The 14,675-nt window shown below is 45.1% G+C and overlaps 2 protein-coding genes across 3 annotated transcripts in view; one reads left to right on the top strand and one right to left on the bottom strand.

The window, feature by feature from the left end:
• Positions 1 to 5,654, bottom strand: part of pane1 (proliferation associated nuclear element) — a 29,317-nt gene extending 23,663 nt beyond the window's left edge. For both annotated transcript variants that reach the window (XM_063063330.1, XM_063063331.1), the window contains exons 1-2: positions 5,525 to 5,654; positions 4,917 to 4,996 (exon numbers count right to left, since the gene is read on the bottom strand). In XM_063063330.1, the coding sequence (XP_062919400.1) occupies positions 4,917 to 4,996; positions 5,525 to 5,581 (137 nt within the window). In that variant the 5' untranslated portion in view covers positions 5,582 to 5,654. The remainder of the gene's footprint in view (positions 1 to 4,916; positions 4,997 to 5,524) is intronic.
• A 7,401-nt stretch (positions 5,655 to 13,055) lies between these two features.
• Positions 13,056 to 14,675, top strand: part of LOC134354368 (small integral membrane protein 45) — a 32,006-nt gene continuing 30,386 nt past the window's right edge. The window contains exon 1 of the mRNA XM_063063329.1: positions 13,056 to 13,361. The gene's annotated coding sequence lies outside the window, so the exon portion shown is untranslated. The remainder of the gene's footprint in view (positions 13,362 to 14,675) is intronic.

Here is a 14,675-nt window from a genome sequence, read left to right as displayed (position 1 = left end):
TTCAGCACATTCTTTCTAAGATAAGGGGCCAAAAACTGCTCACAGTACTCTGTGAGGCCTCAACAGTGCTTTGTAAAGTCTCAACATTACACCCTTGCTTTTATATTCTAGTCCCCTTGAAATGAATGCCAGCATTACATTTGCCCTCCTCACCACAGATGCAACCGTGCAAATTAACCTTCAGGGAAAGCTGCACAAGGACTTCCAAATCCCTTTGCACCCCATTTATTTTTTTAATTTTCCCTCCATATAGAAAATAGTCACCCCTTTCACTTATTCTACCAAAGTGCATGACCATACACTTCCCAACACTATTTCATCTGAACACTCACATTGCGCTGGAGGAACTCAGCAGGTCAGTCAGCATCAGTTGACTATTTCTACTATTTCTGCTATTTCTTTGCCAATTCTCCTAATCCAAGTCCTTCTGTAGCCTCTCTACTTCCTCAAAACTACCTGCCTTCCATCTATCTTCATATCATCTGTAAACTTTACAACAAAGCTATCAATTCCATCATCCAAATCACTGACATACAAGATAAAAAGAATTGGTCCCAACACATACCCCTGTGGAACACCACTAGTCACCAGCAGCTAGCCAGAAAGGCTCCCTTTATTCCCACTCTTTGCCTCCTGCCAATTAGCCACTGCTTTATCCATGCTGGAATCTTTCCTGTAATTCCACAGGCTCATAGCTTGTTAAGCAGTCTCATGTGTGGCACCTTGTCAAAGACATTCTGAAAATCCAAGTACATATCAACCGATTCTCCTTTGTCTATCCTGCTTGTTACTTCTTCAAAGAATTCCAACAGATTTATCAGGCAACATTTTCCCTTGAGGAAACCATGCCTGACTACAGCCAATTTTATCATGTGCCTCCAATGAGACCTCATTCTTAACAATCGACTCCAACATCTTCCTGACCACTGAAGTCAGACTAACTGGCCTATAGTTTCCTTTATTCTGCCTCCCTTCTTGAACAGTGAAGTGACATTTGCAATTTTACAGTCTTCTGGAACCATTCCATAACCTAGTGATTCTTGAAAGATCACTACAAACACCCCCACAATCTATTCAGCCACCTTCCACAGAACTCTGGGATGCACATCATCTGGTCCAGGTAACTTATCTACCGTCAGAACTTTCAGTTTCCCCAAGAACCTTTTCTCTAGTTATAGTAACTTCACACACTTCACGCCTCTGACACGTAGAACTTCCACCATACTGCTAGTGTCTTCCACAGTGAAGTTTTCCATTGTTACCTCTCCAACATAGTTTTCCAGTGGTCCAATACACTTTATGTGTAAGTGTCTTTTACACTTTATGTATATGTATCTGAAGAAACTTTAGGTATCCTCTTTAATTTTAGTCAAAGTCTGTCCCGAGCCTTTGTGGCCCATCAGGCCAGTGCTTATGCCGGTTTCTGTGGCGTGAAATGACTGAGTACGAGACTTCCCCCGCCCCCCCCCCGGGATAGGACGTCAGTTAACCCCCAGCATTCGCCAGTACCCATTTTCAGCTGGGTGGACTGGAGCGGTGTGTGGTTATGTGCCTTGCTCAAAGACACAACACGCTGCCCTGGCCAAGAGTCGAACCCACGACCTTCAGATCGTGACCCCAACACCCTAACCACTTGGCCACGCGCCACACTCTTTAATATTATTAAGTGTCTTATTCTCGTGCTCCATCTTTACCTTCTTAATGATTTTTTTTTTAGTTGCCTTCTGTTGGTTTTTAAGTTTCCCAATCCTCTAACTTGCACCTAATTTTTGCTCCATTATATGCCCTCATTTCCCCTTTTATGTTGGCTTTGACTTCTCTTGTTAGTCAGTTATGTCACCTTTCCTTTAGACTACTTCCTCTTTGGAATGTATATATCCTGTGCCTGCCAAATTACTTCCAGAAATTCCAACCTCTGCTGCTCTGCCATCATCCCTGCCAGTGTTCTTTTCCAATCAATTCTGGCCAACTCCTCTCTCATGCCTCTGTAATTCCCTTTACTCCACTGTAACACTGATACATCTGACTTTAGTTTCCCCTTCTCAGATTTCGGGGTGAATTCAATCATATTATGACCACTTTCCCCTGAGGGTTCTTTTACCTTAAGCTCTCTAATCAATTCTGGTTCATTACACAACACCCAGTCCACAATAGCTGGGCTCAACCATAAACTGCTTGAAAAAGCCATCTCGTAGGCACTCTAGAAATTCCCCCTCCTGTAATCCAGCACCAACCTGATTTTCCCCAATCAACATGCATATTAAAGTCCACCAAGACTATTGCAACATTGCCTTTTTGGCATGCATTTTCAACCTCCTGTTGTAATTTATAGGCCACATCCTTACTATTGTTTGGGGGTCTGTATACAGTTCACATCAGTGTCTTTTTACCCTTGAAGTTCCTTAGCTCTATCCACAATGATTCAACATCTTGTGACCCTATATCACCTCTTTTTTTCCCCGATTTCATCTTTTATTAACAGAGCAATGCCGCGCCCCCTGCCTTCCTGCCTATCCTTTTGATACAATGTGTATCCTTGGACATTAAGCTCCCAGCTATAATCTTTCTGCCATGATTCAGTGATGCCAATATCATACCTGTCAATCTGCAACTGTGCTGCAAGTTCATCTACCAATCCAACACCTTCAGTCCTATATTCACCCTTTTCGATTTTGTCCACTTTAATGTTGCAACTCCTTCAATTGTCTCCAATTTTGTCCTATCAACAGCCTCTCCTCACTACGGGTTGCCCATTTGTAAACCAGCTACCCCATCTTCAGCACTATTATTCATGTTTCCTACAATACTTCTTGCAGCTCAGGACACTAGTTGGTCCATGCTGAACCTTTTGCTTCCTTACTTTGTCTGAGATCTTACCAACATCTGCCTCCACAAACTCCCCACTGATTGCTCTGGCACTCTGGCTCCCATTCCGCTGGAACTCCAGGTTAAACCCCACCATGCAGCAGTAACAAACCTTCCTGCAAGGATATTAGTCCCCCTCCAGTTCAGGTACAAACTGGCCCTCTGTATCCCTGGAAGAGAACACAATGATCCAAAAATCTTATGCCCTCCCTCGTACACCAACTACTTATTTATAGGCATCCGTTAGTCTCATGAGACCATGGATTTGTGCCTTGGAAGGTTTCCAGGGCGCAGGCCTGGGCAAGGTTGTATGGAAGACCAGCAGTTGCCCATGCTGCAAGTCTCCCCTCTCCACGCCACCGATGTTGTCCAAGGGAAAGACATTCAGACCCATACAGCTTGGCACCGGTGTCATCGCAGAGCAATGTGTAGTTAAGTGCCTTGCTCAAGGACACACATGCTGCCTCAGCCAAGGCTCAAACTAGCGACCTTCAAATCACTAGACGAATGCCTTAACCACTTGGCCACGCACCAACATATTAGCCAGATATTAAACTGTATAATCTTCCTAGTTCTAGCCTCACTAGCACGTGGCATGAGTGAAATCACAACCATGGAAGTCCTGCCTTTTATCTTAGCACCTAACTCCATGAACTCCCTATCCTAACTACATGGACCACAACTCCTGGCTGTTCACCTTCCTAATTAAGAATCCTGAGGACTCGACCATCCGGGAACCTTGTTCTCGCCCACAGAACCTCTTGCTCATTCCCCTAATGAATCCCTGATCACCCAGCATGCCTTTTCTCCCCACTTCCCTCTGAATTACTGAGACATGCTTAGTGGTAGAGACCCAACCATTGTGACTTTCCTCTGGTTAGGTCATCACCCCTCAACAGTATCTAAAGTGATATACTTATTGCTGAGGGGGACGACCACAAGGGTACTGTACACTAGCTCCTTAACCCCTTTCCCCTTCACAACTGTCACCTTGGGTGTAACTACCTCTCTATATGGCCTATCTATCACCTCCTCAGACTCCTGAATAATCCAGCTCTAGCTCCAACTCCTTAATGCGGTTTGCTAGAAGCTGCAGCTGGATGCACTTCTCACAGTTGTAATCGTCAGGGACTGGCGGTATCCCTGCCTTCCAACATCCTGCAAGAACAACATTTCACTGCCCTGGCTGTCATTTCTACTATCCTAGCTCAGCAGATATACAGAAGGGAAAAAAATTGAGGTTTTCTTTACTTTGCTTTCTCTAAGTGAAGCCACTCTTAACTGAAACCTTGAAGAGCTAACACCTTAAGATCACCACTCTGGCAGTCCAGACAACGGCCGTTGCATTTGCCTCTGCCTTCCTTTTATTTGCTCTTACTAATCAATCCCAAACACCGCTGGTCGCTGGTCAAAGCACTATTACACTGTCATGACCTATCCCTGCCTTTTATTCTCAGGCAGTGGACCTGATTGAAGTATCCAACTTCCAATATCCAGATTGGCCGCTGGTCAAAGACATACTGTTTGGTAAGTTAATTGGTCATTGTAAATTGATCTGTGGTAACTTAGAATCAGAGGTTGCTGGGTGGCATGGCTGAAAGGGCCTGTTCCATGCTGTATCTCAATAAATAAATGTTACTGAAAACAAAAAATGTCTTCTTAGTTCCAGTTCTGACAAAGAACCTGAACTGTTACCTCGTCTAGCATATCCTGTTTTACTTCCAACACTTGCAGTTTTTACTTTGGAAACCTAATCAACTTGTTTAAGTGTCAAAAGAATTACATAAGGTAAGAGGCACTGATATGCTGAAAAGTCCAGAACAAGAGTACAAAGTCCTAAATAGCTGGGCCACTTCAAATGAAATCAGGAAATACTTAAATGAATGAGAACAAACACATTGGAGAAAGTTTTGAAGCCATTGTCACAAATACAACAGTTTTGAAATAAAGGCAATTCATTGACCAACCCATTACTCTATCATGGTTCCCTGATTACCAGGGTACCACTCAGCCCAACTGATTTCAATGTATCTGTAATCAGCAGAACTTACACATTCACTTCAAACGACCTGTTCTCCTTCAGAATCGCCGCCGCAAGTTGTTCTAGAGGAAGAGCTTCAGCTCCAACTAACTGCAAAGACAGAAATATTTTTAAGAGACTTGTAAATTTAACTTAAATTTAACATACATCAGCCCCCATGCAAGATAAAGACTTCCAAATTGAAGACATTCCCGATTGCGCTTTCAGTAAGATTTTGTAATGGCTCAGAGATATTCAACCAGGCTGCTGAAAGAGGGCATTCACAGTCTGAGCTCTCCCCCAACTTAAGGGGGGATGGGGAGAGGGGGAATGGGGAGGGGTGGGGGGGAGGGGGGATGGGGAGGGGTGGGGGGAGGGGTGGGGGGAGGGAGGGGTGGGGGGAGGGAGGTGGGGGGGAGGGGTGTGGGGGGAAGGAGTTCTGTGAGCGTGTTGGACATGGGGTTCGGTGAGGGTGGAGGTTAGTTCAGTGAGAGTGGAGGGGGAGGAAGGGTCGGTGATGGTGGAGGGGAGGGGGTAGGTTAGGATGAAGGAAGGTTCAGTGAGGGTGGAGGGGTCGGGAGGGCGAGGGGGAGTCGGTGAGGGATGAGGAAGGGAAGGGTGACGGGGGAGGGTCCGCACCAGCACAGTGGCCGTGTTGAGGTCCGGGTGTTTGCTAAACGGCCTCAACGTCGCCATCTCCCACCGCCCGCGCGCGCCATCCGCTTTGAAAAAAACCTCTCCCCTCTTGCGTTGTCACGCAGCGTGCTAATCGCATGACGTCATGCCAAAACGACTTGTCATGCGCAGCCATTAGATTCGGCAGTGCTGCTGTTTAGTGTTGCAGCGACTGCTGCGGATGGGAGGACCATGGACTCCCGGAATTAATATCGTGGACTTTGTTGCTTTACGGCAGCAGTCTATTTCAGTTCATAATATTAAAAACTATAATTTACAATAAGTATATATAAACAAAGGAAATTAAATATGTAGAGCAAAGGAAGAGGATAAAATACTGAGGTAGTGTTCATGGGTTCAATGTCTCTTCAGAAATCTGATGGTAGAGGGGATGAAGCTGTTCCTGAATCGCTGTGTGTCTTCAGGCTCCTGTACCTCCTTGATGGTAGCAATGAGAGGATGGTAGTCTTAGGGTGATGAGGGTCCTTAATGATGGATGCTGCCTTTTTGAGTCATCGCCTATTGAAGGTGTCCTGCAATGCTGGGGATGCTAGTACCCATGGTGGAGCTGGAAGTTTCTGCTGCTTTTTTCCAATACACTGCAGTGACCCCTCCATACCAGACAGTGATGCAACCAGTAAAAATGCTCCCATGGTACCCATGTAGAAATTTGCAAGCGTCTTTAGTGACACACTAAATCTCCTCAAGTCCTAACGATATATAGCTACCGTTGTGCCTTCTTTGTAATTGTGTCGATATATTGGGCCTAGGATGGGACATCAAAGATATTATCACCCAGGAGCATGAAACTACTCACATTTTCCACTGCTAATTCCTCAATGAGGACTGGTGTGTTCCCTCGACTTCCCCTTCCTGATGTCCACAATCAATTTCTTGGTCTTAATGACACTGAATGTAAGGCTGTTGTTGTCACACCACACAACTAGCTGATCTATCTCACTCCTTTACGCCTCCTCGTCACCATCTGAAACCCTGCCAACAATATTCGTGTTGTCCGCAAATTTATAGATGGCATTTGAGCTGTGCCTAGCCACAGAGTTGTGGATGTAGGGAGAGTAGGTGTTAATTTCCAATTAACACAGACTGTGGGCTCCTGGTGAGGAAGTGAAGGATCCAGTTGCAGAGGGAGGTACAGAGGTCCAGGTTTCGGATCCCAGTGATCCGAACTGGGAGTATGATTGCGTTGAACGCTGAGCTGTAGTCAATAAACATCAGCCTCACGTAGGTATTGCTATTGTCCAGGTGATCCAAGGCCGCGTGGAGAGCCAGTAAATTTGTATCCATCGCAGAACGATTGTGGCAATAAGCCAATTACAGTGGATCCAATTCTTGCTTAGTCCGGAGTCCGTGCTAGCCAGGACCAAACTCTGAAAGCACTTCGTCACAGTGGATGTGAATGCCACTGGGTGACAGTCATTGAGGCAGCTCATCCTGCTCTTCTGGGGCACTGGCAAGATTGCCACCCTTTTGAATCAGGTGGGACCCTCCGACAACAGCAGTGAGAGATTGAAGATGTCCTTGAACACTCCCATCAGTTGGTGCAGGACTCGCACCACCAAGTTCAAGAACCGTCACCTACCCCTCAACCATCAGGGTCTTGAATGAAAGGTCATTACTACACTCACCTGTCCATTCTTGGTTCCCACGCCAAAGATCTAACTTTAAAGACTCTTTATTTTGTCATTTCATGTTCTCATTATTTATTGGCATTTATTTATATTTGCATTTGCACAGTTTGTTGACTTCTGCACTCTTCTTGATCTTTCATTGATCCTGTTTACAGTTACCATTCTATAGATTTGCTGAGTATGCCCACAGGAAAAAGGAATCTCAGGGTTTTATGCGGTGGCACGTATGTACTCTGATAATAAAATTTACTTTGAACTTGGTTTTCAGTTCCCACCAGGTACACATCAGGGCCTTACGCCTTGCATGGATTCACCCTCTTGAATAAAGTTCTGACTTTGGCCTCCAAAACTGAGATCACAGGGTGACCAGATGCTGCAGGGATTCTCGCTGGTAGTTTTATTCTCCATTTCAAGGCAATTGTAAAAGGCGTTGAGCTCATCTGGGAGTGAAGTATCACAGCTTTGTAGGAGATAATGGCCCGCAAACCCAGCCAGAGCTGTTGTACATCCAATTCCGTCTCAATCAAAATTGTTTTTTTTTGCCCTTAAAATAGCCTTCAGTAGATTGTACTTGGACTTCTTGTATAGTTCTGCATCACCAGTCTTGAATGCCACAGATCTAGCCCTCAGCAGACCACAAATTTCCTGGTTCATCCACAGCTTTTGGTTTGTATATGTCTGATATGTTCTCGGAACACACTCACCTACACAGATCTTGTTGAAATCAGTGAGAACTGTGACAAATTCATTCAGACTTGTAGATGGATTCCTGAATATTGTCCAGACCACTGACTTAAAGCACTCCTGTAAGCGTTCCTCTGCCTCCCTTGACCATACCTTCTTGGTCCTCACCACTGATGTTACAGCCTTTAGCCTCTACCTATTACTGGGTGTAGAAGTACAGCCAGACGATCAGACTTCCAAAAGTGTGGGGTGGGATGGTATAGTACATGTACTTGATGGGGGTATAACAGTGGTCAAGTGTGTTGGCTCCTCTGGTTCCATAGGTGATATGTTGGTGGTAGTTGTTCAGAGACTTCTTCGAGCTGACCTGGTTGAAATCTCCCGTAATGATAGGGTGCACAGTTTTGTGCCTACTGTTTACATTGCTCAGTTCCTCCAGTGCCTGTCTGACTTTGGAATGTACACTGCTACCAGGATGATGGTGGAAAATCCCCTCGGCAGACAAAATGATGACATTTGACTGCTAGATGTACCAGGTTATGTGAGCAAGACTGAGACAGAATAGCTACATTTGGTCACTACGATGAGTTAATCATAAAGCATTCTCCACCAACTCTGCCTTTAAAAATCTCAGCTTTCCTATCCTTGCAGAGAACCATGAAGCCATCGAGCTGCAGTGCTGCATCTGAAATGGATGAAGATAGCCACGTTTCCATGAAGCAAAGTACACACCAGTCCTTAATATCTCTCTGGTTCAGCAATCTTGCTCTGAGGACTTCCATTTTATTTTCTAGAGACTGTACATTCACCAACAGGATAGTCAGGATTGGGGATCTAAAGCCACTGCATTTCAATTGTATTTACAGACCGGCACGTCATCCCTATTTATGTTTTCTTAACGGTGAACACCATTCGCAGCCCGAGTCTGCCATTTCAAGGTTCATTGATTTTGGGTATCCATAGAATTTCTTAAACATCTTAAAACAGTGTTGCTTATTGCAGTACCCATGGCCGTGACAATGGATTTCAGCTACAGTAATCCCAAATGGGAATACTTGATGATTCCCATTGGAGATGCACACAGTTTCCCCTTAATGTCAACATGGTGTTGCAGACCCGGACCACTGGATTCTATCTGCAAAGATGTTGCTTATTCTGCTGCTTCCAAAAGTTTCACGGTCCTTCCTGCATTTAATCTCCTCCCTCTATCTTTTTAGTCTTTCACTCCAATGCCCAAACTGTTCTCTTTGTCTTCTAAACCATGAACTTTTGAATAATATTGGTGAAGTGTGGGCAAAATTGGTGACAACGAGATGCATCGGAGTTGGACATATGTTACATTCCCCTTAGGCAGACCCCTGGAATCAATGGCGTCTTGCTTCCTGATGAAGGGTCTCAGCCTGAAACGTTTATTCATTTCTATAGAAGCTGCCTGACCTGCTCTAGCTTTGTGTGTGTGTTACCCTGGATTTCCAGCATCTGCAAAATCTCTTGTGTTTATGATGTGTTTCCTCTGTGAGATGTGGGATTGAGGTTGTGGGAGCTGCAGGTAGGGCAGACGGTGGCTGGTTGCTTTATGAGCTGAAGCCCTCCTTCTCTTTGCTCCCAGCACATGGCCTCAAGGCTTTCAAGGCCATCCCACCCAAAGAGGTTGAGATCCAGTGGCGATTTTCTTCACAGAAACTTATTTTAGGTCATCCTTGAATCGCTTTCTTAGTCTGCCTGGTAACCTCCCAAAACAGAGGTAGAAGACAGTGCTTATTTCAAGGGACTGGTATCAGATTAGTACCTTCCCAACACACTCTTTCCAATTCAGATTTCCAAAATTTGTAATTATTTCATCACCAGTTACTTCATTGGTGCAATATCATTATCATAATTATGTCCTGTGTCATATGATGTGAGCGATCATGGTCTTTGACCATGATGGTTCTTGGCAAATTTTTCTACAGAAATGGTTTGCCATTGCCTTCTTCTGGGCAGTGTCCTTACAAGATGGGTGACCCCAGCCATTATCAATAATCTTCAGAGATTGTCTGCTGGCGTCAGCGGTCACACAACCCAGGACTTGTATTATGCACCAGCAGCTCGTAAGACCATGTACCACCTTCTCGCATGGCTTCTCGTGACCCTGATCGGAGGGCTAAGCAGGTGCTACATCTTGCCTAAGGGTGACCTGAAGGGTCCGTTGGTGGAGACCTATCTTCACCCTACCATCCAAGTACATTACACTTAGTAATTTTAGCATGCCTGGTTAACGCTATGATTATTACTTCCTGTCTAATTTTTCCCAATCCCCTGGCCACATTGCTAGTTTAAGAACTTGTAAAAAAAAATTTCTGCCCGAAACAACCTTCCAGATATACGGCGGTGAAAGGCGACCGCTGCATCATCAGTTACTTCTTGTGTTCCATATGTCATTTCAAAGAAAAGCAAAGATCTACAGATGCTGTAAATCTGAAATAGAAACAGAAAAAAGGTGGAAATACTCAGCATGTCAGGCAGCATCTGTGGGGAGAGGGATGTTATCATCATCATCGTGTGCCGTGTCGTATGACATAGGTGATCATGGTCACATAACCATGATTGTTCTTGGCAAATTTTGCTACAGAAGTGGTTTGCCATTGCCTTCTTCTGGACAGTGTCTTTACAAGATGGGTGACCTCAGCCAAGATCAATACTCTTCAGAGATTGTCTGCCTGGCATCAGTGGTTGCATAACCAGGACTTGCGATATGTACCGGCTGCTCATACGGCCATCCACCACCGGCTCCCATGGCTTCATGGAACCCTGATCCGGGGGGATAAGCAGGTGCTACACCTTGCCCAGGGTGACCTGCAGGCACTTTACACCTCCTTTGGTATCTCCACCCTGCCACCCAGGGAGGGATATAGCTATGATGTATTGAGCTGATTCCACTACTCTCTGCAGCTTCTTGCACAATTGAATTGTCACACCAAACCATGATGCAACCAGTCACAATTGGTGAGACAAGATTTCACATGATTATCTCCACTCCAAGCTGATTATCTCCACTCTTTGTGTGCCTTTTCAAGTGTAAATAAATCCTGTTCTTGGGAATTTTTTTCCAGTTATTTCCTTACCACTGATTGAAGACTCACTGGTCTGTCAATACCTGGCTTGTTCCCACTGCCCTTCGTAAATAATGGGACAACATTAACTATTCTCCAGTCTTCTGGTCCCTTGAGACCAGAGAAGATGCACAAATCTCTTTCACTGCCCCAGCTATCTCCTCTGTTCCTTCCCATAGCAGCATAGGATGCATTTCATCAGGTCCTAAGTATCTGTCCACTTTTATGTACTTCAAGTACAGGAACCCCAACTCTTCACAAAGCACATCACTGACTCAGACAAGGGGAACGTGCTAAATACAGTATATTCAAGTTTAGGTGACAATATGGGCTGTGTGGATATACAGTGGGGCTTAAGGGAGATATGGACAGGTTATGTGTAAGGGCAAGGACATGGCAGATAGAATATGATGTGGAAAAACAGGAGGTCATCCACCTTAGTCGAGTTTCTTTTATAAAGTGGAGTATTTACTGGAGTTTCTACAGGAAAGATATAAATAAGGTTGAAAGGATACAGGGAAAATTTACAACAATGTTGCTGGGTCTGGAGGACCTAAGTTATAAGGAAAGATTGAATAGGTTAGGACTTTATTCCTTGGAATGCAGAAAATTGAGAGGAGGTTTGATAGAGGTATACAAAATGATGAACGTATGGATAGGGTAAATGCAAGCAGGCTTTTTCCACTGAGATTAGGTGGGGCTACAACCAGAGGTCATGGGCTGAAGTGAAAAGTGAAAAGTTTTAAGGGGAACATGAGGAGAATTCTATTCACTGAGGGTCGTAGAGTGTGGACTGAGCTGCCAGCAGAAGTGGTGCGTGCGAGCTCGACTTCAATGTTTAAGAGGAGTTTGGATAGGAACATGGATGGTAGGGATATGGAGGCCTATGGTCCTGGTGCAGGTTGATGGGAGTAGGCAGTTTAAATGGTTTCAGCATGGACTAGATGGGCCAAAGGGCGCATTGCTCTGCTGTACTTTTCTGTGACTCTATGACTTTTTTTTAAAGGAGCGAGATTAGAAAGTGTTGATGTTCACAGAGACACGGGTGCCCTTGCCCGCAAATCATTTGGAAGTTAACATCCAGGTACAGCAAGCAGTCAAGAAGGAAAATGGGGTGTTAGTGTTTATTGCAAGAGAAGTCAGTACAAGTGTAGAGACAGTTGTCTGTAAGGCGCTGACAAGGCCAGATCCGTATGCTGAAAGGTGAACCCTTGATCTCCCAATCTACCTTGTGGTGGCCCTTTTGCATCTTATTTTCCTACCTGTATTGCAGTTATACAAACTGCTGCATTCTGTTTTTACTGTCTTAGTTTATTTATGTATAGAATCTGACTGGATGGGATGCAAACAAAAGCTTTTCACTGTATCTCGGTACATTAACAATAATAAACATCTCCCAATTCCAGTTCCAACTGCAGGGAAGTGATACTGAGGTAGATCAATCAGGGAATGTCAGGTGGCGGAAGAGCAGTGAGGGAAGAATAACTTACTTCCATTGTTTTCTCTCCACTCATCCACCCAGACATCCCCTTTTGGGGCTTTGGCATCGAATTCTGGGGCATAATGCTGTGGGCGTTCTGCAGTATTAGACAAACATGATCACTGGAAGTGGTGGAGAACCCCCCCCCCCATTACCTGGGCGCATAGCTGATGTGACGGTATATCATTGCAGTGAGCTTGACGCTAGGCTGCTTACGAATTTTAAATTTCTAGGCCGCAACCAATCTCCGCCGAATGCAATCAGCTGCTGACTGTATGTAAATAAGAGACCTTGCCAGGAATGATGTGAAGTTTGGCAGAAGATAGAATTGTTCAGCTTTATCAATGTTTCTGTGTACTGTGCCTCAGGGAGTTCATAGGTCGCTGTCTAATGTGATGCTTCATCTCTCTCTCTCTCTCTCTTTCCTCAGTACCACATGGAGCAGCTCAGCAGGCTGGTTACCATGGCAACAGATGGATTTTAAAAAAAAATCGTCCTGCCAAAAAAAGAAGGCGCAGATTGGTTGACAAGTATTCGGGGAGGGATTTCTCAGGCTGGAGGGCTGCCAGATTGGCGGTGTGTTGGGAAAGGACAGAGAGAGACAGAGATATAGAGAAGGAATATAGAGAACCCGGCACGGGCTTTGGAAAGAGAGGGAGAGAAAGAGAGAGATAGAGAGAGCGAGCACGAGAGCAAGGGGGTTGGGGGGAGAGAGAGAAAGCCAGAGAGAAGTTGCTAGCAGGTCGCAGAGCGGAAAGAACAGACTCCTTCAGCTGATCACTGTCAGGCTCCAGCTGATCCAGAGCGCAACTGAAAAATGGGACCTTGAAGAGGACACAGGAAGTGGCCGTTCTTGTGCGACCTCCCTCCCTCTAATCCCGTGGGCTCCACAAAGAGTAAGTCCGGTTACTTGTAGTGCATGTATTCTGTGCCGTCCTGACACGATTGTTCGCTCCTGGCAGGCAGTTCAGCTGCCGGAGCCCGAACCCCATGGAAGCGCTGTCCAGCCCCATACTGGGTGAGCGACGACAAGGCCAAGCATAGAGCAACCCTGCTGATCACCGGGAACCTGGCCCTGCACACACTTAGCATAGGGAAGAGTCCAAAAGGTGAGAAGAATGCATTAATTCCAAGGAGGAAAATTTGTATTTGTTTGGCTGTAGTCATGTGTGGTTGAATAACAATTAAACTTGAACTTGAAATCTCTCAGAGGAAACACTTTACAGCAACAAAATACAGTTGACGCAGAGTCACTGGTTAGCATAGGAAACTACAGGGCATAAAAAACTCCTACAAACAGCGTGGTGACCACAGCATCTGCTTTAGTGGTGGGGGCAGAGGGATAATGACTCATATTAGAATGAACACCCTTACTTTAACACGGAGTTTTGCTATTTTACCCAGTTACTGGACTGTTGTGCTGATACCTACAACATTCAAACAGAGAAATGTGTTTGATTTAATGAAGTAACTTTGATAGTTTGGGAATAAACTAGTAAGAGGAGTTTTAGCTAAGTCACTAAAATCAGTTGGTCCACGAATGGAGCAAGCAGGAAGATGGTCCAGTTAGCTTCCTGGTCGGTACAGAGCCCTGGGCTGTGGATTCAGAAATGCTGTTGATATTTGCTAATAGAATGGCAACTATCATTCTTTACTGAATCTGGCTGCCTTGTGACTTCAATCTAACTAACATGATCGAGTTTAACTGCCCTCCGAGCGGCATTCTCAAATCGGAGGAATACAGGGGTGGGTGATAAATCAAATTGTAAAAATTGTATATAATTAATGTTTTCCCAGTGAATGCTGTTTATCTGATGCTCTGTGTCGGTGATGCTGCTGCAAGTAACTTTTTCTTTGCACCCGTGCACATACACACATTGGCCACTTTAATTGGTACCTCTTTTACCTAATAAAATGGCCACTGAGTGTATGTTGGTGGGCTTCGATGTGTTGTGCATTTGGAGATGCGCTTCTTCACAGCACTGATGTAACGTGTGGTTATTTGAGTTACTGCCGCCCTCCTGTCAGATTGAACCATTCCAGCCATTCTCCTCTGACTTCTCCCATTAACAAGGCATTCTCGCCATTCTCTGCAAGATCTAGAGACTGCTGTGCGTGAAAAATGTCGGGCACCACGGCGGTGTGGCATTAGTGTGATGCTATTACAGCTCAGAGCGTTCCGGAGTTCAATCCCGGTGATGTTCTGTAAG

Source organism: Mobula hypostoma, chromosome 11 (assembly GCF_963921235.1).
Source record: "Mobula hypostoma chromosome 11, sMobHyp1.1, whole genome shotgun sequence".
NCBI classification, from domain to species: Eukaryota; Metazoa; Chordata; class Chondrichthyes; order Myliobatiformes; family Myliobatidae; genus Mobula; species Mobula hypostoma.
This window is presented reverse-complemented; position numbering and strand designations above follow the sequence as displayed.